The following is a 23,907-nucleotide window of genomic DNA, read 5'->3' on the forward strand; positions in this document are numbered from 1 at the left end:
TGAAGCTATGGAGTGCTCACAGGCAACTACACATAAACAAGATCCGACAAAAAACTGTGGGGAAATGGCTGCCTAAATATGATCCCCAATCAGAGACAACGCTAAACAGCTGCCTCTGATTGAGAACCATACCAGGCCAACATAGAAATAAAACAACCTAGATTAACCACCCTAGTCACACCCCGACCTAACCAAAATAGAGAATAAAACGGCTCTCTATGGTCAGGGCGTGACAGTACCCCCCCCCCCCCCCCCCAAAGGTGCGGACTCCGGGCCGCAAAACCTGACTCTATAGGGGAGGGTCCGGGTGGGCATCTAGCGTCGGTGGTGGCTCCGGGGCGGGCCGAAGTTGGCTGGCCCTCACTAAATATCCGTCGCCAAACCCACTGGCTCCAGGTCATCTATAAGTCTTTGCTAGGGAAAGCCCCGCCTTATCTCAGCTCACTGGTCACCATAGCAACACCCACCCGTAGCATGCGCTCCAGCAGGTATATTGCAATGGTCATCCCCAAAGCCAACACCTCCTTTGGCCACCTTTCCTTCCAGTTCTCTGCTGCCAATGACTGGAACGAATTGCAAAAATCTCTGAAGCTGGAGTCTTATATCTCCCTCTCTAACTTTATTCATCAGCTGTCAGAGCAGCTTCCGGATCACTGTACCTGTACACAGCCAATCTGTAAATAGCACACCCGACTACCTCATCCCCATATTATTACTTACCCTCTTGCTCTTTTGCACCCCAGTATCTCTACTTGCACATCATCATCTGCACATCTATCACTCCAGTATTAATGCTAAATTGTAATTATTTTCGCCTCTATGGCCTATTTATTGCCTACCTCCCTACTCTTCTACATTTGCAAACACTGTACATAGATTTTTCTATTTTTCTTTTCTTTTGTGTTATTGACTGTACGCTGGTTTATGTGTAACTCTGTGTTGTTGTTTTTGTTGCACTGCTTTGCTTTATCTTGGCCCGGTCGCAGTTGTAAATGAGAACTTCTCAACTGGCCTACCTGGTTAAATAAAGGTGAAATAAAAAAACATGGTACTTACTGAACTCAGTGGCAATAACAGAGATATTGTGCCAGGTGATGTCCTCTCTGTCCAGAGTCCTCAGCATGAACACTGAGCCGTTACCTGGGTGCACGTTGAGCACCCTGTCCATGTCTGTACGCCGGTCAATAGAGTACCTGCACATAGCAAACAAGTATAAGCTTCCTCACTTTGTTTTCACATAAACCCAATGCACTGTTGGCTGTGAGGCAGTGTATAAGCTTCTTCACGTTCGCAGGAATATTATGCACCCTGTCTTTGTCTGTGCGCTGTTCTATCGAGTACCTGTATCTGCACAAAACAAACAAGTATACATGTCCTTGCATTCTTTATAGAGGAATCCAGTGCCGCATTATCACAACAATACATCCTACTGCTACAAATATCATCCAATTTGAAAGCAATTTGGATGACTGACAGTTGTGGATTGGTCGTTCGGCTAAAAATAGAATGACTTCATAAATGTTTATCTGTGCTATCATGGACACACAAAGGCATGCGCGCACACACACACACACACACACACACACACACACACACACACACACACACACACACACACACACACACACACACACACACACACACACACACACACACATGTAATCCAGTCGTGTTGTGTTTCTCCACTTCCTAAGAATGACTGTTATACATCAGTTCTGATTAATGGAGGATCAGACGTCGGCTGTGTCCCAAATTCACCCTATTTCCTATATAGTGCACTACTTTTGATCAGGGCCCATAGAGTGCCATTTAGTTGCAGATGTTGACAGGGAGAAGAGGGAAGGGGAGCGAAGGAGGGAAGCATACCTCCGGGGGAGAGCATGAACCAGGGCGATCAGTCGCTCAGGTATCGTGTACCATCGCACCCCCTACCCCAATCTTCCCTCTCTTCCATATCCACCCTCTTCCACTCTCCCCTTTCACAACCACTATTTTTACTCCTTTTTTCTGAACAACCAACCGTGTTAGCATCTATCTATCTAAATGCACCCTACACACTCACAGACAAACACACACATACAGACACACTATTTGCCCCTCTCGTTTCTGACAGTAAGTCTAAGCTTGTTAAATCTGTTGCTGTTGGGGTGCTAATTGCCTTTCTAATATTCTCAATAATTCAGTCGGCTGGGCTCCTCCGCTGATTAATAACAACAGATAAGTGTGTATGTGCGTGTGTCTGTCCTCTCCCCTCCCCAATGTGTGTGTTTGTGTGCGTGCGTAGTACCTGACGGGACTGCGGCTGCTGTCTGGATCTGTGGCGCTGACCGACCCGATGATCGTGCCTACTGCCACGTCTTCTTTCACCTCCATGACATAGCCGACCCGGTCGAACACGGGCGGCTCGTCCACATCCTCCACGATCAGTTTGACCGTCGCCCCGTCCGTGGTCGCCGCATAGCGCAGGAACCGCGGGTCAGGGTTGGAGTTCTCCACCTGGATCCTTAGAGTGTAGGACCGCTTCCTCTCAAAGTCCAGAGACTGAGGAGACAGAGGGAGAGCGGAGAAGAGAGGGTTAACAACTCACACACACTCAAATCGCCAGATGACACATTTCTATTCCACTTACTTTCCTTTTTCACACAGACAAATCCTGTGACATGCAACACCCTCCTCGTCTAAGCAACACACACACGCACGCACAGACACACACAGACACACCAAGCAACGCGCACTCTATCAACAATCGAATTGATTCAGTGTGACTCAACCTCTCTGTCCCTCGTCAGTTGACACATTTTTAATTCACTTCCCCTCTAACACAGACCAATCCTGTGATTTGCAACACAATCCTCGTCGAAGACACACACAATATCAACAATTGAATTAATTCAGTGTAGCTCAACGACTCCCTCTTTTTCTGTCTGGCTGTTTTCTGGTGTCTGGGGTGGCAGGGAGCCTAGTGTCTAGAGCGTTGGGCCAGTAACCGAAATGTTGCTAGTCTAGTAGAAGAACTTGAGAAGGTAATATACTCGCGACTTGTGACTTGCTGAAACCAGCCTGGTGAGTTGATTCAATATGGCATTGTCCGGAGTGATGGCTGTATATTTGCATCTCACAGGAGCGAGTCACACCTTTGCTGTCGCAATCTCCAGGATGAGAAGTTCTCATGGAAATCCTAGGGTCACTGTCACCAGGAGAGGTGTGAAGACTGATGAAACTAGAATCGACTAAATGAATGTTACTGTGTGAATTAAATTGTTGTGGTTGGTTTGTTTCAAGAGCTTATACAGAGCTGCACATTTCGATATGTCTTATTGCATTATCTGTTTTCTGATTGGTGTATTTTTAAAGTGACTGGATTGCAATTGTATGTTGGGTTGACTGGTTGTCAGGCACATTCCTATTGTCTGGTCATAACATTCAAATTGAGTTGATTAGAATCTGGGTGTGTTTTCCTGTTTTCGTTTTCACTCGCAAAGTGTTAAGTCATTTAAATTCAAGCTCCCGTGTGTATCAAACACACAGTTTTTCTCTTAGAGATGATTCTGAACTGAAGACACATGTAACCACGTTAAGTCTTAGCCTATTGGGGATAGTAATTACACTTTGTTACTTTGTCATGTATGTATTTCATGTGCACTGTAATTGTTTGAGTGTCAATTCTTTCGTAATACATTCTATTAGTTGAATTGAGTAAATGCATTCCTCGTTTTACAGAGTCATTATTTGATTGACTATATGCCTATAATTTAATAGGGCTATTGATAGTTGTTAATTACACTATACACATAGCATATGCAGTACGCTTGGTCTCTAACTATGCATCTCTGAGCTGAGGTTAACTCAATAATTTAATGCTAGGACAGTAATTGCCAGATATTAGCTCCTTGTTCCTCAGCCTCTTTATAATTGCACAACAGTAAACCTAGACATGTGTATCTGATAGTATTCTGAGTGGTGACGCAAGGCTCGCAACCTTGGCTATACCCACTGGATACGGGTATGGGCCTATAGCATTCACATAATAATGGAGTCAGATTGATAAATGTAGTTTATTATTATTCAACATACATAATGGAGACTCCTCAGTCGATGGGGATTTCCACCAACCTACATAATCGTTGGATCATTTCCACCAAACTAAATGGTGACTCATCCAGCTATTGGCGATTTCTATATTACATTACACTAGTTCAAATCCCCAAGCCGACAAGTTGAAAGATCTGTTGATGTGCCCTTGAGCAAGGCACTTAACCCTAATTGCACCAAGTCTAGGTCCAAGAGGCTTCTAAATGGCTTCAACCCCCAAGCCATAAGACTCCTGAACATCTAACCCTGAACACCCCCCCTCTCCCTCTTTTACACCGCTGCTACTCTCTGTTGTTATCATCTATGCATAGTCACTGTAATAACTCTACCTACATGTACATATTACTTCAACTAACCCCCCTGTGTATCGTCTCACTATTGTTATTTTACTGCTGCTCTTTAATTACGTGTTACTTTTATTCCTTATTCTTACTCATATTTTTTTTTTTAACTGCATTGTTGGTTAGGGGCTCGTAAGTAAGCATTTCACTGTAAGGTCTACACCTGTTGTATTCGGCGCATGTGACTAATAGAATTTGATTTGATTTGATAATGGCAGCCCCTGGCAGTGACCTCACTCTCCGAGGGTGTATCGGGAGTTGGGCTTTGCAAAAAAACATTTCCAATTCACACATGCGTGTGTGAAAATAGGACAAATATAAGCACCACACAATTAGTATTATATTCTGTCTTTAGTAAATTAACTTCAGTAAAAAAGGTTTAAAGCTCTCTCCTCTTCTTTCTATTTGTGTGAATCCCATTAATCTCTCCTTTCTCCTGAAGTGTGCACTTGTTTGCTTCTAAGCGACTTTGGGTCCATTATATAAATACCATGTAGTATTATTATTATTATTATTTTTCCCTTCATGGGAATAACTGGTATATGCTATGGAAACTCTAGCCATGGGATGAAACCTCTGGCTCTGTTCTTCATCTTTAAGAGTGTCATCACACCAACGCTCTCTGGAAAGAACACATCTGACGTGTGCCTTTAGGTGTGAGGGAGCAACTGCCAAATCAAATGCAGTCATTTAACCAGAGAGGTAGGTGTGTGTGTGTGCGCACTTGCATCAGTGCAGGTTTTTCAATGCCAATGAGCTTTCAACTGGCCACTGTCTGCCTGTACCGAACTTGATATCAAACAAATACAGACATTTGATATGACCCTTCATACTCAACAAATCATTGATTTATTTTTGTCCTGCTTGGATTTTCCTCAAGACAGGGGTTTAATGATGTCAACATGAGCATGTGTTGTTTGGTGACAGTACTAGTGGTACAGGAGAAATGGCATGCCCTTTTACCTAGATGAGCCATTTAATTAAAGTAGGCTCGGTTGTAGACCAGACCCTGTACACACGCACATGCACACGCCCGCACATACACACAGAGCGAGAGAGAGAGAGCCTAGATCCCTCCAATATCATTACAACGGTAGCATCAGCAGAAGGCAATTACATCTCCCTCCACTCAATGATGACCTGGTGGAAGTGGCGTGATCGATTTAAAGCCACACTAGAGGATAAGGGGGCGCTTGATAAAGCAACAATCTGATTCTGTTTAATACATCAACACATACTATAGCTCAGAGCACCCAGAGGACTACTGACTGGTTCTGGTGAAATAAATACCTAGCATCAATCTGATCTGCACTCAGAAACCGTGACTAAGAATACATCCTATCTGAGCATGTGAATGTACAATCTGACATGACTGGATAGCAATGTGGCAAAATCCAACCTTTCAGAAGGCAAGGTGAAGCAGTTACCATATCACTTAAATCTACCAGATACTTCTAGGGCCCTAGGGAGTACTGGTTAGGGGTTGATTTGGAATCCAAACATTTTGAACAAGTGTGGACAGTAGCACAGTCTAGCGCAGTGTTTCCCAATCTCGCTCCAAGGGGTGCACGTTTTGTTTTTTGCCCGAACACTACACACCTGAATCAAGTTATCAAAGCTTGAGGATTAGTTGATTATTTGAATTAGCTGTGTAGTGCTAGGGCAAAAACCAAAACATGCACCCCTTGGGGTCCCGAGGACCGAGCTTGGGAAACCTTGATCTAGTGTTTATAGGGGTTACGGTTCAATTTCGAATCCAGCCATACTGAACTTTCTGAGTGTGATAACACCTAGGGAGTAGGGTCGAATGCCCCATGAACGAGGGACTAGGAGTGATTTGGAATCCAGCCATACTGAAGGAGTGACCTAGGGATTAGGGGCGAAGGAATAGGGACTAGGGACAAAGGGTAGTGGTAGATTTGGAATCCAGCCATTCACTGACCTTCCTGAGGGTGATGACACCATCCTGTGTGCTCCTATTGGTTGAGATGTCGAACATGGCGGGGCCGTCGCTGCTGGTGATTCGGTAGGTCATCTCAGCGTTCCTGCCGATGTCAGCGTCCGTAGCTCGCAGCACGGCCACCGTCGAGCCCGGTTCTGTCGACTCGGGAGCTTTGAACTCATACAGACCTGGAGGAAAGACATACACACATTCGTTGTTGTTGTTTTTTTTTCCATCTGTAGCACCTGGATCAACCCCTAAACTCATACTTTTAAATACTGTACATCTTAAAAGCCAAGATCAATCAATCTTGCATCATTTATTCAACTCTGAATACAATGGCCCATACATAGCTAGTTATTTTCACCAGATGATTTCCTGGTTTGAGCCAGATAAATTGATGTGTCCCTGTCTGTCAGCCTGAGCACCCCACTGTATCTGATGTGCTTAAATAAATAGCTGGTCTGGTCTGCAGAGGGATGGACCTGACATACACACGGGCTGCATATACAAACACCACTGACACCCTCATAAAACATGCTGACATCATTCTGGCAACGCCTGAGTCGGCAGGTCCCACACACACATCGTGCATGCACGCACGCAAGTGTCCACACACACACACACACACACACAAAGGTATGGGCACACACACAGACTCAGACATGTTTGTTTTACTATCGTTGTAGGGAACAAACAATTAATTCCCATTCAAAATCCTATTTTCCTTAACCCTAACCTTAACCCCTAACCATAACTATCCTTGTGAGGATGTATGGTCTCCACAAGGATAGTAAAACCACACACACACATATACACACATACACACACACACACACACATCCCACTATGGAGAAGTTTCCCAGGCTAACAAGTAATCAGTATTGGGTCGAGAGGTATAATATACAACAATTATATCGCTGCCTGACACTGGGTGTCCCATTACAATATCCACTTTCCCTCACTCTGTCCTTCTCTTTCTACCTGCCCCCTCTCTTCATCCCTCCCTCCATTTATTCCTCCCCATCTCACCTTCTCTTCCTTTCTAGCCATCTCTACCCCATCCATCCCTCCCTTCTAGTTCTGTCCATTGAGGTGAGGTGCAGTGACAGTGTTTGTCTCCCGGTTGTAGAGGGTGATAAATGGAGTCAGGGTTTCTACGTGTGTGTGAGTTTTGTCACGTGAAGAGCTGTTTGGCTTGTATGCGTTGATTCTAACCAAGTGTAACACACCCACACACACACGCGCAAACACACAGAGGTAAACACAGAGACACAGAAGCACACACACACACTGCTGTTATTGAGGGGAAACAAAATGACACCAGTAATCTGTCAATCTGATGCAGCTGCCTTTGCAATTCACCAGATGCACCAGAAAGGGAGAAAGCAAGGGAACGAGAGGGACAGGAGACAGTGTGTGAGAGGAGATTGAAGGAAAGTGGGAGAGGAGTGTATGAGAAAAAGATGATTGGCAAAAGAAACAGTGAAAGCGAGGATGAGGAAGGAGAAAAAAACGAGAAACAAAGGACAGTAGCGGAGCCACACACAGTGACATTGAGAGCGTTAGAGAGAGCAAGAGCAAGAGACAGAGGATGACAGAGAGAAAGAGAATGAAAGTGATAGAGTTAGAGATAAACAGAGAGCGAAGAAGATAAAACCCACAGTGTACTCTTTTCATTTAATAGGGATTAGCAGGCTGATCTGATGCACTGTGCAGGACCCTTCACTCTCTCATATGGCTCTACATGTAATTATGCCAAGCCTTCAAGAGAGCGGCGCTGCCACACACACACACACACGCACACATACACACACAGACACACGCCACAGCAGCACAGTAATACTTTCTGCAATAATCCACATTCATTTTGAAATTACCACCAGATGGAGGCTGCCTGGTTGGCACAAGCCTGTATAGTGAAATTAGTTTTATATTCACTGTGTGTATGTGAGATTGGGTGCACGTGTGTGTGTGTGTGTGTGTGTGTGTGTGTGTGTGTGTGTGTGTGTGTGTGTGTGTGTGTGTGTGTGTGTGTGTGTGTGTGTGTGTGTGTGTGTGTGTGTGTGTGTGTGTGTGCGTGAGCGCGTGCGCACGTGTGTGTTTGTTTGTGTGTGTGTGTGTGTGTGTGTGAGTGCATGTGCGTACACACATCTGTCTGTTTGTGTGCACTATACTCACTCTTTGGGAAGCGTGGTGGGTTGTCATTGACATCAGAGAGGGTAATGCTGACTGTGGTGGTCCCTGATAAACCACCCATCTGGCCAGCCATGTCTTTAGCCTGGATCACAACCACATAGTTCTCCTTGGTCTCCCTGTCCATGTTAGGTAGGGCTGTCTTGATCACACCTGAATGTGAAGGACAGACAGTCAGGACAGACGGTGAAAGTGATGCAAGATTAGATACTTCTGATCGATATAGATATTTATAGCACTAACACTTTTTCCAAAGAGGAAATGAATTGAATATCAAACAATAGGGGATGTGAGGGTTGATGGTGCACATCATTCAAACTAGTTCTGAGCAGCGTTGGTGAAACGCACAGTGAACGCAGGGGTATAACACTCTCATCCTGCTCTTTCATCACTTAGGATGTTGCAGCAGGGGGGGAGGGAGACACAGAGGAGTGTGTGTGTGTGTATCTCACTCGCTGAAGGACAGCTAGCAACTGAAAAACACGCTAGTCCATTCAAGTAGTTCTGAGGGGGAACAATACATAGATATACAGTATGTGTGTGTACTGCATGTATACACCAATACACTCTGAATACATCTCTCTACACTATCTTTCTCTCTCTTTATCTTTCTTCTCTCTCTCTCTCTCGTTCTCCCTCTATTCTTTCTTACTCTCACTCTCTGTCTATTATCTCTCTCTCTCTCTCTCTTCTTTCTATCTTTTTATCTTTCCCACTCCCTCTCTCGTTGTTGTTTACATGGCACATCTGGCATAAACCATATTACTGTTAATCCTGAGATTAAAACGGCAAATCTTTTTTTGGGGGTCGCCATTTCCCTTAACCTCTAACGAGCCTCAACCCCGGATCCGGGATCACCCCCCCCCCCCCCCCACACTGATTAGCATCGCTAGCATAGCGTCACAATTAAATAGTAGCATCTAAATATCATTAAATCACAAGTCCAAGACACCTAATGAAAGATACAGATCTTGTGAATAAAGCCACCATTTCAGATTTTTAAAATGTTTTACAGGGAAGACACAATATGTAAATCTATTAGCTAAACACGTTAGCAAAAGACACCATTTTTCTTTGTCCACCATTTTTTCTCAACACCAGTAGCTATCACCAATTCGGCTAAACTAAGATATTGATAGCCACTAACCAAGAAAAAACCTCATCAGATGACAGTCTGATAACATATTTATGGTATAGGATAGGTTTTGTTAGAAAAATGTGCATATTTCAGGTATAAATCATAGTTTGCCATTGCAGCCACCATCACAAATCTCACCAAAGCGACTAGAATTACTACAGAGAGCAACTTGTATTACCAATTTACTCATCATAAAACATTTCTTAAAAATACACAGCACATAGCAATGGAAAGACACAGATCTTGTGAATTCAGACAACATTTCAGATTTTCTAAGTGTTTTACGGCGAAAACACAATAAATCGTTATATTAGCATACCACATATGCAAACGTTACCCCAGCATGAATTCAAGCCAAAGAGAGCGATATCGTATCATCGCCAAAATATATTAATTTTTTCACTAACCTTCTCAGAATTCTTCCGATGACACTCCTGTAACATCATATTACAACATACATATAGAGTTTGTTCGAAAATGTGCATATTTAGCCATAAAAAACCGTGGTTATACAATGAAAATAGTAGCAAAACAAGCCTGGAAATGTCGGTCGCCATCTTTGAGTGATCTAGTTTAATCAAAAGCTAATCATATACTTGACTAAAAAATACAGGGTTGACAGGAATCGAAAGACAAATTAGTTCTTAATGCAATCGCTGATTTACATTTTTTAAATTATCCTTACTTTTCAATACAGGTTGCGCCAAGCGAAGCTATACAAAACAAAATGGCGCCATAAGCGTTTAACATTTTTCGACAGAAACACGATTTATCATCATAAATTGTTCTTACTGTGAGCTGTTCTTCCATCAGAATCTTGGGCAAAGAATCCTTTCTTGGGTCTAATCGTCTTTTGGTCGAAAGCTGTCCTCTTGCCATGTGGAAATGCCCACTAACGTTCGGCATGAACTGGAAACGTCCCCAGCGGTTCAAAGTGTCTCAGAAATAAATGCCTCAAAATCGCACTAAACGGATATAAATTGCTATAAAACGGTTTAAATTAACTACCTTATGATGTTTTTAACACCTCTAACGAGTAAAAACATGACCGGAGAAATATTACTGGCTAAACTAAAACTTGGAAGGAGGCGAGTCCGATGTCCTTCGCGCGCAAGGCGCAGGCAGCAAAGGGAAGCTACTTCCGGTATTTGCTGTTTTATACAGTCCCTGATTGCGCAATCGACTCCATTCAAAGCGTCATCACGCACTGACACCCAGGGGAAGACGTAAGAAGTGTCTGTTTCTCCATAGCATTTACACGGACCTTTAAACTGACTCCAGATCAGTGGCCAAGATGTTTGAAATCTGACTCCCTATAATGAAAAGTGCTGTAGATTGAGTTCTGTTTCACTCAGAGACAAAATTCCAACGGCTATAGAAACTAGAGAGTGTTTTCTATCCAATAATAATAATAATATGTATATTGTACGAGCAAGAATTGAGTAGGAAGCCGTTTAATCTGTAGAGGAAATTATGCTAATGTGAAACAGCACCCCCTATAGTGGCAAGAAGTTTTAAGCAAAGAACACATTTGGGATCCATTCCAAAGCACACATTACAAATGATTAAATATAGCAGTGGTGACGGAGCAGTGGGATTGAAAAGCGGCGGTTGGCGGAGATTCTGTCTTTCTTTTCTGTCATGTCTCTTCAGTCTGACACGGGAGTTAATAGCCGCGGTGAACGCACACGCACACACACACACACACAGTCTCCAGACGTGGTAGTGACGGGGTAGTGCACTGTTCATATCCTGGTTCACTCGCAGTGTGAATTTGGGTTCCATTCAGGTGTTAGTTGAATCCTCATTGAGGCAGGTTAATGGCACCTTGTGTATTCTTCCCTGTTCACTCTGTGGGAACATTGCTCCCTTGAGTACAGATAGACTGTAGAGGGTAAATATTATAGAACTCTGTATTTGCATTGTAACTGACCCTACCTCTCCTTTCTGTCTACAGAAAAGAAAAAAGACAGGGTCTGTAAACACTGACCTGTGTTGGGCTCCACAGAGAAGTATGGCTGTCCTTGCAGGATGCTGTAGACCACCCTGGCACTGTTACCATATGTAGGGTCATCAGCGTCTGTAGCGGTCACCTGCATCACCACCGTGCCTGGGGAAGGAAAGAAGGAGGAGAAGAAAAAAAAGAGGGTAACTTGGTGAGCAAAGTTATACACATGGAATGGAGTCAGAGGGCGTTGGGGAACACTCAATAACACAAGATTCAAGACAACTTCCTGAATCAGGCCAATAAAGTGAACTGGACTGAACTGAAGTCTTTGGTGGCGTCACAAATGACACCCCACCCCCCCCCCCCCCAAAAAAAATGCATACTATTCTATGCCCTCTATACATATAATTTCCTATTCTCTATACAAATCTCTCAGGCACCGTACGCAGCAGTTCCAGCAGCCAGTATAGCAGCTCCGCTGTTTGCAAGCCCCTAAAAACCTATTAGTGTATCTCGAGTGTCTGACAACCATATATCTGATCCAATGCAACGGCTGTGATCCATTTTCCTTATCAAAGAGGTGGAGAATGATATTCCAACGGAACAAAGGGGAGAAGTGTTCGTCAAATAGTACCTCCCAGCGATGCCTAGAGGGGCCCAGTGTCAACTCATTAAATGCATAAGAAGAATTAATTGAGTAGAACTATTTAATGGCAATGAACATAAATATAGAATTGTGCAATTGGCATCGGAATCGTGACCAACTGAAACGTCTAATTCAGTGTCAATGTGAGGTCTGCACGGGTGAAACTAGTGGGCGCTTTACATTGCTGCACAAACATCTGAAGTTACTTTTCTCTTTAACCTCTTATTGAATAAATAAAGTGCAAGCTAATGTCTTTGATGATATCACTTTGCTTCTGAAGAGGGAATGCTCAGTATTTCACAGGACAAAGTGTCCAGTCGATTGCACTATAAAGGCCGGTCCAGAACAGGCCCTCTTTCAAGGCACACCTCACTTGTGGCTATGGGCAACTGCTTTTCTTACTCAGAGCGTGTAAACGGGCTGACAGTTTGTCACCTGTCGGTGTTATGTGAACAATGTCACTATTTAGTGTTAAGTGTATACTTCACATACCCAAGAATACCTCATATCTGAACTGCATGATTACTCGTCTTGAATTCCAACTACATTATTGACATACACCAGGCAAAAACAGAGTTTTTAATGTGTTGTAATTGATAACTGAACAGAGTATTCAAAAGATTAGCTCAAGTATATAATATAGATCAGCATCATTGGGCCGCTTCACTTAGTTTGTTTGGCTGTAATAAAACAGCTAATGGACTGTAATCATTCGCATTTAACGACTCACTTTATTCACCCCAAATGGCAACCGATTCTCTATGAGCCCTGCTCAAATGTAGTGCACTACATAGGGAATAGGGTGCTATTTGGGACGTAGACAATAGTTCCTCTCATTATTATGATTGATAAAGCCCTCATTGATCCAACAGGATGGGCATTTGTTTGTAACAACTTTAGCTTGTCTCACACATAAGCCTTCCAATCCTGCTATCCATTGCAGATACAAGTATAGCATATATTATCACCACTGACTGCATGAGATCCCCCTCTTTTATAATGATGTCCAGGCTATCAGATTAACTGTGGAACTGATGAACAATGGTCGGTCAGGCTATGAGTTACAGTTACACACAGGGCAAAACTGGATGACATGGTTATGACTTGACAACCAGAAACATTTCAACCACTTCTGCCCTGCTAGGTGTCTGTGGTAAGAAGTGAGTGAGATGGATGTAAGGCTGTTCTCTGTAGCCTACTTCTGTCATACGTACCAAGAGGTTACATCTCTGGTACGTGAGTGAAGTAGGGGTAAGGGTGTAGGTGATCATACATATTCAGTGGGGACATCTCAGGTATGTGTGTGAATTAAGGGTTAGGGTGTAGGTGTTCATACGTACCCAGTGGGGACATCTCAGGTACCTCTGTGAAGTAGGGGTCCTTGGTAAACTTAGGCTCGTTGTCGTTAATGTCATGGATCTTGATGATAAACTCTGACTCTCCCTCTAGAGAGGTGTTAGTGATTCTGTTGACGGCCTTGGCCCGGAGCGTGTAGTAGGCCTTCTCCTCCCGGTCCAATCTCTTAGTGGCATGGATATCCCCAGAGTTCTCATCGATGATGAACAGACTACCGGCTCCATCACCGGTCAGGACATATCGTATGCTACCGTCACCCCGGTCCCCGTCTGAGTGGAGCTGTAGAGTAATGAGAAACAAAGGCGACGAAGTCAATTCACAATAGCACTCAATCACAATACAAAGGATTTGCAATGAATATGCACATTTCAATTATTGGACTCCTCTTGGGACAAACAAAGAAACTTCAATAGTTTATGCCACTCTGTGCCAGTGACTGATTGCAAATGATCTGAAGACGAATAATCTAATTGTGACACAACAACATCCTGACCATTTACATATTTTTCAAAAATTACTCTATAGATGTTTGATTTAAGATATTTGTGTTGTCCCCAATTTCCTATGAAATAATGATAATTTCATAGAAATGTAATCAGGCTGAGTGTGACCTGTGTGTCCTATGTCTGTTCTGACTAACTCCGAGGAGATCAGAGCTCTCTAACATGCTGTAGAAACATGACATGATATTTTCAGTTCTTCTTTTCTTCAATCATCTCCTCTCCTATCAATCTCCACTCTACTCCACTCTTTGCTCACTCTCCTGACGTGGCCTGTTTCTGTCTGCATGAACAACAGCTTAGCTTGCTCTGACATTTTAATTCAGCCACCAAATCTCCTCAACATATTCATGTCTGGGAACTCATCAAAATCTTGTCTGCGTCCTGAATTGCACCGTATTCCATATATAGTGCATTTCCAGGGCCCATATATATCTGGTCAAAAGTAGTGCACTATACTGTATAGCCAAAAGGGTACTATTTGGGACACACTTGTCCTTCCTCTCTTTCCTCCTGCTGTTCCCCCTCCTTTTTTATTTATATTTTAGTGCATTCAGAAAGTATTCAGACCCTTTGACTTTTTCCAAATTTTGTTACTTTACAGCCTTATTCTAAAATGTATTCCTTTTTCTACTGAATCTACTGAAATATCACATTTACATAAGCATTCAGAGCCTTTACTCAGTACTTTGTTCAATCACCTTTGGCAGCGATTACAGCCTCGAGTCTTCTTGGGTATGACGCTACAAGCTAGGCATATTTGGGGAGTTTATTCCATTCTTCTTTGCAGATCCTCTCAAGCTCTGTCAGGTTAGATGGGGTTGTTGCTTTACATCTATTTTCTGGTCTCTCCAGAGATGTTCAATCGAGTTTAAGTCTGGCTGGGCCACTCAAGGACATTCAGAGACTTGTCCCGAAGTCACTCCTGTGATGTCTTGGCTGTGTGCTTAGGGTCGATGTCCTGTTGGAAGGTGAACCTTTGCCCCAGTCTGAGGTCCTGAGTGCTCTGGAGCAGGTTATCATCAAGCATCTCTCAGTACTTTGCTCCGTTCATCTTTCCCTTGATCCTGACTAGTCTCCCAGTCCCTGATGCTGAAAAACATTCCTACAGGATGATGCTGCCACCACCATTCTTCACCGTAGGAAAGTTGCCAGGTTTCCTCCTGACATGATGCTTGGCATTCAGGCCAAAGAGTTAAATATTGGTTTCATTACATCAGAGAATCTATTTTCTCAAGGTCTGAGAGTCCTGTTAATGCGAGTGTAGCGAAATGCTTGTGCTTCTAGTTCCGACAGTGTAGCAATATCTAACATGTAATCAAACAGTTCCACAACAGCTAGTACCTAATACACACAAATCTAAGTAAAGGAATGGAATAAGAATATATACATATACATATATGGATGAGCAAAGACAGAGCAGCATAGGCTAGATTCAATAGATGGTATAAAATACAGTATATACATTAGATGAGTAATGCAAGATATGTAAACATTATTAAAGTGGCTTTATTATAGTGACTAGTGATCCATTTATTAAAGTGGCCAATGATTTCAAGTCTGTATGAAGGCAGCAGCCTCTCTGTCTTAGTGATGGCTGTTTAACAGTCATGACAGCCTTAAGAGAGAAGATGTTTTTCAGTATTTCGGTCCCAGCTTTGATGCACCTGTACTGACCTCGCATTCTGGATGGTAGCAGCGTGAACAGGCAGTGGCTCAGGTGGTTGTTGTCCTTGATGATCTTTTTGGCCTTCCTGTGACCACGGGTGCTGTAGGTGTCCTAGAGGGCAGGTAGTTTGCCACTGGTGATGCATTGTGCAGACCGCACCACCCTCTTGAGAGCCTTGCGGATGTGGGCGGTGCAGTTGCCGTACCAGGCGGTGCAGTTGCCGTACCAGGCGGTGATGCAGCCCGACAGGATGCTCTCAATTGTGCATCTGTAAAAGTTTGTGAGGGTTTTGGGTGACAAGCCAAGTTTCTTCAGCCTCCTGAGGTTGAAGAGGTGCTGTTGCGCCTTCACCACACTGTCTGTGTGGGTGGACCATTTCAGTTTGTCCGTGATGTGTATGCCGAGGAACTTAAAATGTTCCACCTTCTCCACTGCTGTCTTGTCGTGTGGATAGGAGGGTGCTCCCTCTGCTGTTTCCAAAAGTCCATGATCATCTCCTTTGTTTTGTTGACGTTGAGTGAGAGTTTGTTTTGCTGACACCACACTCCGAGTGCCCTCACCTCCTCCCTGTAGGCCGTCTCGTCGTTGTTGGTAATCAAGCCTACGACTGTTGTGTCATCTGCAAACTTGATGATTGAGTTGGAGGTGTGCATGGCCACGCAGTCATGGGTGAACAGGGAGTACAGGAGGGGGCTGAGCCTCTCTGTCTTAGTGATGGCTGTTTAACAGTCATGACAGCCTTAAGAGAGAAGCTGTTTTTCAGTATTTCAGACGTTGAGTAAGAGTTTGTTTTGCTGACACCACACTCCGAGTGCCCTCACCTCCTCCCTGTAGGCCGTCTCGTCGTTGTTGGTAATCAAGCCTACGACTGTTGTGTCATCTGCAAACTTGATGATTGAGTTGGAGGTGTGCATGGCCACGCAGTCATGGGTGAACCGGGAGTACAGGAGGGGGCTGAGCACGCACCTTTGTGGGGCCCCAGTGTTGAGGATCAGCGAAGTGAAGATGTTGTGGAGGAAGTCCAGGACCAAATTGCACAGGGGCGGGGTTGAGACCCAGGTTCTCTAGCTTAATGATGAGCTTGGAGTGTACTATGGTGTTGGATGCTGAGCTGTAGTCAATTAACAGCATTCTTACATAGGTATTCCTCTTGTCCAGATGGGGCAGTGTGCAGTATTATGGCGATTGCATCGTCTGTGGACCTATTAGGGCGGTAAGAAAATTGAAGTGGGTCTAAGGTGACAGGTAATGTGTAGGTGATATGATCCTTGACTAGCCTCTCAAAGCACTTCATGATGTCAGAAGTGAGTGCCACAGGGCGATAGTCATTTAGTTCAGTTACCTTTGCCTTCTGGGGTACAGGAACAATGGTGGCCATCTTGAAGCATGTGGGGACAGCTTTCAGTTTTGCGCGAATGCCACCATCTATCCACAGTTCTGGTCATGTGCCTTTTACTGAGGAGTGGCCCACTCTACCATAAAGTGCTGATTTGCGGAGTGCTTCAGAGATGGTTGTCCTTCTGGATGATTCTAACATCTACACAGAGGAACTCTGGAGCTCTGTCAGAATGACCATCGGGTTGTTGGCCTCCTCCCTGAACAAGGCTCTTCTCCCCCAATTGCTCAGTTTGGCCAGGTGGCCAGCTCTAGGTAGAGCCTTGACTTGACTAAACTTCTTCCATTTAAGAATGATGGAGGCCACTGTGTTCTTGGGAACCTTCAATGCTGCAGACACTTTTGCGTAACCTTCCCCAGATCTGTGCCTCGACACAATCCTGTCTCTGAGCTCTACGGACAATTCCTTCAAACTCATGGCTTGGTTTTTGTTCTGACATGCACTGTCAACTGTCGGACCTTATATAGACAGGTGCGTGCCTTTATAAATCATGTCCAATCAATTTAATTTAGCACAGGTGGATTCCTATCAAGTTGTAGAAGCATTGCAAAGGGTCTGAATACGGATGTAAATAAGGTATGCATCTTTTTTATTTGTAATAAATTAGCAACATTTTCAAAAAACAGTTTTCGCTTTGTCATTATGGGTATTGTGTGTAGATTCATGAGGAATTGTTTTCATTTCATCCATTTTTGAATAAGGCTGTAATGTGACTGAATTCAGGAAGGTGAGTTTGTGTACAGTTTTCAAGATGTCATCTTTTTTTTTATAGACTCTTCCAAATAGTATATCATACACTGCAGATGGGGGAATCCTGGGAACGTTATGCTTCATTGACATTTGATAAACTTGTTATCCCACTTTAGAGACAGGTAGAAGAAAAATGCCTTGAATGATTTTCTCTCTTTCGAGAGACCCCTCATTCTTTACGCCCATTAAGTATAGTTCACACCCTCTTAAGCCTTAGCCCCACCCATCTCTTTCAATATTTAAAAGCATGAGTAAGCATGTCATTGTCCTCCAGAAAGTACACTCCAAAAATTAGGGGTTCAACTTCTTCTAAGATCCTCAAAGTTCTTGGCACTGAAAATTGCCCCCAATAGATTCTTCCAAGAACCCCATAGGAGGTTGGGTTCATCGAGGAACCTCCTTAGTTGGTGGGGGTTCTTGCAAGAAGCTAACTGCCGAACTGAAACATTTTGATTTGAATTTGAAAGGACAGCAGGTGCAGGCATTTAAATGAAAAATGCAAAGGTCTCCTCAATTTAAGTTCAAGTTTGTCCCTTGTATGATCTAAATTGGTATTGTTTTATAATGATACCATTGATCTTTTCATATTTGTGCAAATATTTCTAAAGCAGAAAATGGACACAATTCAGGGGATATCAATCAACAAAGAAGTAAGAATATGTAGGCTATAAGAATATGTTGAAGGCTAGCTGTATTGGGTGCAGATGACTGAACTGCTCATTTTTGTGTCTGTCTCTACAGGTATACAGACGAGGAGGCATACAAAGGTATGCCAATTGGTATTGGTTTGTTATGCAGATCACATGTACCTCTTCAATGAAAATCCCATAGGCCTCTGCATTATGGACAAGGTATGTGTATGAACACCATTATATAAAAAAAAGTTTTTTTCATTCACATTTATAACAAAAAAACAAGGTATGAATACTGTTGTGTGCATCTTTTGTTAAACATCTGTAGAATTACTATTTTTGGGATTCACAGACACTCCCTCCCTATAACAGAAAACCTGTTCGATCCCCATGCACTGCAAAATCATTCTGGCTATGGATATGGAGAACATCAACACATTAACATCAACATACCAGAGGATATACCAGTTGGACTTGCGGCTCTGCTGGGAGTTTAATATTGTGTTATTTTTATGCTTATTATTAATAATACAAAAAAGGTTCTTCGAGGATCCATTAAAAGAGGTTCTTTGAAAAACCCTTTTAATGGGTTCTTTGAAGAACTTATAGGGGTTCTTCTACAGTTTCAATTTGAAGAACCCCTAAAGGATACTCCAGGAACTTCTTATTTTTTAGAGTGTAGTCTCTATTATGCCCCTCAATTATCTCGGCCAATCATGGACCCTTCCTTTCTTCCTTCATAGCTCATGTATTCATATTTACGGACCCCAGACCAGCTTGTAATTAAGGCATATAAATGTTCATATGTTAAAGAAGACATAATATTTTTCTTCAAAAGCCCTGCTTTGAAGTAGGAAATAGCATCAAAAGCCTACGATCCTGAATCCGGTCACATAATGTGGTGTGTGACTTGCTAGCTTCTGGTGCGGGACAGACGGAGTATGTTAGATTGTTCAGTCAGTAAATTCAATCAGGTGGATGAGCACTGTAACAGTATGAATGTGTCCCAAATTGCACCCTATTCCCTATGCAGTGCACTACTTTTGACCAGAGCCCTATGGGTCTGTGGGCCCTGGTCAAAAGTAATGCACTACATGAGAAATAGGGCACCATTTGGGACGAAGACAGTATGCACCCTACTCCTAACTCTCTCTCTCTCTCTCTACAATATGAATGGCTTTTTATTTCAGGTGCTGGAAGGCTTTATATAACTAATTCATTGTGTTCTGTGTGAAAACAAAGCTGTGGAAGCAAAATGGCTGCCTTTTAAGTTTAGTATCTTTAACATTTCTGTGTTTGTTGTAAACACTGAAAGATATGATCATCGTGTTTTCCACCTATCTAACCAAGTTGGGAGAAGCTAGCTACTGACTGTCTATATTTGTGGTTATGTTGTGCTGACCATGTACCTCCCCTCTGGTGTGGCAGGTAGCCGAGTGGTTAAGAGTGTTGGACCAGTAACCAGAAGGTTGGTTTGTTCAAATCCCTGAGCTGGCAAGGTGGAAAGTCTGTATTTCTGTCCTTGATCAAGGCAGTTAACCCGCAACAACAACAACTGCTTTGTGTACGTTGATTAAGGCAGCCCCCACACCTCTCTGATTCAGGCACATTCAGTTGTGCAACTGACTGGTTATCTTCTTGTTCCTCTCCCATCACCTGCTCCCTCTCCCAATGAGATACATTTGAGTAATTTAGCAGACACTCATCTCCAGAGCAACTAGGGTTAAGTGCCTTGCTCAAGGTCACATCAACAGATTTTTCACCTAGTCCGCTTGGGGATTCAAACCAGCAACCTTTTGATTACTGGCACAATGCTCTTAACCGCTAGGCTACCTGCCACCGATAGACAGACAGTGTGACATATTCCGTCCAATCTTGTTTGTATGGACACAGAGTGAGTGCTCGGGGTCTGCTCGTTTGGTTTTGAGGGGTTTAGCATCATTCCCTCATTCCCCTGAAGGATATTACACAGCCAGCTCAGTGTATCGAACCCCTGCTCTCCTCTCCTGCTTACTGCACTAAGGTTTGTGATCCCTCCGTCTCCCTCCTCTTCTAGTCACCCACCCTACCCCTTTCTATGGTGGAAGTGAATTTACAGCCACCCACCCGGGTCCCTGCTACTCAAATTAGGAGAAAAACCTCTCCCGAAAATCAATCTGTCAGCCAGACGTGGATCCACAATGGCTCCTGATAAATTTCTCTTGAAAATTCAATAAAAGACTCACCAGGGGGAAGAAAGCATTGATCATGGCCACCAGGATACCTCCACACGTCGATGCAGGGCCCTTTCTCCTCCGTCCTCCATGATATCAAATCATAATGAAATAAAGCAAAGGAGGAATATGTCCCAAATGGCACCCTATTCCCTATTTAGTGAACTTCTTTAGTGTGTCATTTGGGAAGCACCCAAGGAAGACGCTCCAGTACTAGTGCTACAGGAGAGCTTTGGCCTTTTGTGGAGCGAGTTTCTGTTCTGTAGGTCACCCATGCTCTATTAGATTAAGAACTATTCTATTTTATTACACACAATAAAGAGGTCACGAGACAGTAGTTTTTGAAAGGCAACATTAACCAACTCCACAAGATCCATAAATCCTAACATTTTAAGTGTAATAATAATAATAATCAATACATTCCTAAAAATAATGATATCACATACGTTTTTACCTTAATTCTGCATATTAGGAGCAGGAATATTGTAGACGTTTTTCTTTTAAATTAATGTATATCATCAGCACAGAAAATGGCATGGTGGTCCAGACATATTTAGCTGCCATTTGAGTATCACAGAGCTATAGGGTATACAATATGTATGGTTTTAGACAAGGCCCTTAGGTCAACCAGCCAGTTACCCTTTTAGCCCTACAGTCTACCGCCAAATAGTCTGGGTGTGTCCCAAATGGCACACTATCCCCTATGCAGTGGACTAGGGCACATATGGACTTATACACTTAATAACATTATTATTTAAATAACATAACAAAGTGGTAACTATTTCATCATTGGGATACACATAGGCACTTGAGGAACTCAACTTTTGTAAGCCTCATTTAAGACATGCTCCAGAATACTGACAACTACTAAGTATTTTTTAAACATTCCAATTTGGGCTGGATGTGTCAATGTATAGTGAGTAGAATTACTGTAGTACCTCAGTTATCCACGAAATCCCTAGTTTGAAAGCGACATCATGCACCCACAGCAGAGCATGAGAGAAAGAGAGAGAGCAATGACGTGGTGCACATATCTGCACGTACAGTGGTTCCTCCTTTAAAGGTTGCGAGCTTGCACCGCGGGATTTAGAGGTACCCAGCGTCACGGCTTCATTGCTCCAGATTACCACAAGGGGGAGATAGAGCACTCATTATGCATTTTGGTCCCAAGGTTTTTTTATGACCAATCATATCGAGTGGTTCCAATGACGAATTTTGACACGAGCCACCCTTGCCCTTGTGGCATTCTTCAACAAAGATGGCTGACAAAACATTATGGTGGAACAAGATGTAAGTTGTTATAACGTCATAACGAGTCAAGCAAAACATTTACAATTGAGAGGAATATGTTAGTTAATGTAAAGACAAACATTTGTGCATATTTTTTTGTCATAAAGTTAATTTACAAAAATCACTATTTAGCAAGTTATCTGACTAGCTAACATTAGCCAGCTTGCTAGTGTTAGGACAATGAATTTGTAATTCGTGTTGTTTAATGTTTTAGGGACTCCTGAATAAACCAGCAAACCAGGCTGTCGTCTTGTGAAACAGTGGATGTAAAGAATCTAGCTAGCTAACGCATTTACTGCTAATTGAATGTACAATTAGCAGTAAATGTGTAAGCTTGCTTTGCAATGCAGCTGAAGTAACATAGCTAGCTAACTTATTTACTTGCTTATTGTGTAGTGGAGGATAAAAAGAACTGTATGCATATGGATGTGTAGCTAGCTACAGTATGTAGCCGATCTGTGCATGGACCCTAAAACGTTAGGTTCTAAACTAATTTTCATACCAATCTATGAACCTCAGCTATCATAGTTGTTGTATCAACTTCAAGTCTGAATGGCATTAATGAAGCCTATGGGTGGAGTAGAATATAATAACTTTATTGCGCCAAGGATGCAAGTCCTATATACATGTACTGTAGTTATTACCATGCATGAGATTCCCACATTGTAGCCTGTAACGTAAACTCACCCCATTCCGTTCCAATGTGAGCAACCGCAACATTCATACGAGGCTACAAAGAAAACTAATGGGACTGTAGCGACTGTGTTGACTTCAAAATCAGGGGTGTGAACTACGTTTCTATTCAAGCGTTGATCGACATGGTAATGGCTCTATAGTATTGGAGAAAAGTTGAAAAAACGGACCCTCCGTTACATCGTGACGTGTCGTAACGTACAGCACGCATAAAGCAACTATTTCTGTCTTACAATCTCTCTCCACCAGGTGTAGCACTTCTCTCATCGTTTAAAAACAAGAAATGGACAGTGACGGGGGTAAGAGGGGGATACCTAGTCATTTTTTGCGTCATCATTGCATGCGATCATCATTCTCAAAGCCGCTGTTTAACCTGATTCAAATTCGACACAAACTTTCAAAAAGGTATGTAATGACACATTATATAAACTCTTATAGTGTTTTATTTCCATTTTAGAGGCGATAAGGTGATAAGTTGGACAGATCGAGTGAAGAAATGCTATTTTCCCACAAAACATCTCTCCTTCTCACTATCACGCATTAGTTTCGCTTCCCCACCCGCCATTTTTTTTAAAGACCCTACGGAGCTCATTGTCTTGTTGAATTATGCAGAAACGGGCAGCGTGGGGGTCATGTAATTGATTCTGTTGGAAAGGGGAGAAATTGTGCTTTACAATGGTATTGACATTACAGTTGATCTGGAAGTATTACGTTTTTGGGGCGCTAAAATAAGGTCAATTGTACGGACCAAGGCGATGTACAAAAGTGAGTGAGTTTACGTTACATTGAACATATTTACTGATCATGTACTCTTCCCTGGCAAATAAAGGTGCGGTTCAGGTATGAATCTCTGAGACATTCTTTTTCAGTCATATCAAACTCCATTATTTGAATGATGCTGTGTCTGCATGTATGTATTACAACTATACACTTCAACAATGTTTACCACTCCTGCTCCTGGGACATCAATGATTACACATTGTAACTATGCAATAGACTAGAAACATGATTGATTTGTAATGCATATATACAAAAAAATCTATGCATATCTAACTCCCTTCATCTGCATTAATCTGAGGACACAGGATAGTATTTCAATGAGATA

The 23,907-nt window shown here is 42.9% G+C and overlaps 1 protein-coding gene across 1 annotated transcript in view; it reads right to left on the minus strand.

Annotated features, from left to right (window-relative positions):
- LOC120050699 (cadherin-6-like) overlaps positions 1–23,907 on the minus strand; it is a 43,356-nt gene that overhangs the window by 3,584 nt on the left and 15,865 nt on the right. The window contains exons 2-7 of the mRNA XM_038997271.1: positions 13,644–13,938; positions 11,700–11,819; positions 8,557–8,724; positions 6,376–6,563; positions 2,288–2,541; positions 1,057–1,193 (exon numbers count right to left, since the gene is read on the minus strand). Coding sequence (XP_038853199.1) covers positions 1,057–1,193; positions 2,288–2,541; positions 6,376–6,563; positions 8,557–8,724; positions 11,700–11,819; positions 13,644–13,938 — 1,162 coding nt within the window. The remainder of the gene's footprint in view (positions 1–1,056; positions 1,194–2,287; positions 2,542–6,375; positions 6,564–8,556; positions 8,725–11,699; positions 11,820–13,643; positions 13,939–23,907) is intronic.

This window comes from Salvelinus namaycush, chromosome 7 (genome assembly GCF_016432855.1).
Source record: "Salvelinus namaycush isolate Seneca chromosome 7, SaNama_1.0, whole genome shotgun sequence".
NCBI classification, from domain to species: domain Eukaryota; kingdom Metazoa; phylum Chordata; class Actinopteri; order Salmoniformes; family Salmonidae; genus Salvelinus; species Salvelinus namaycush.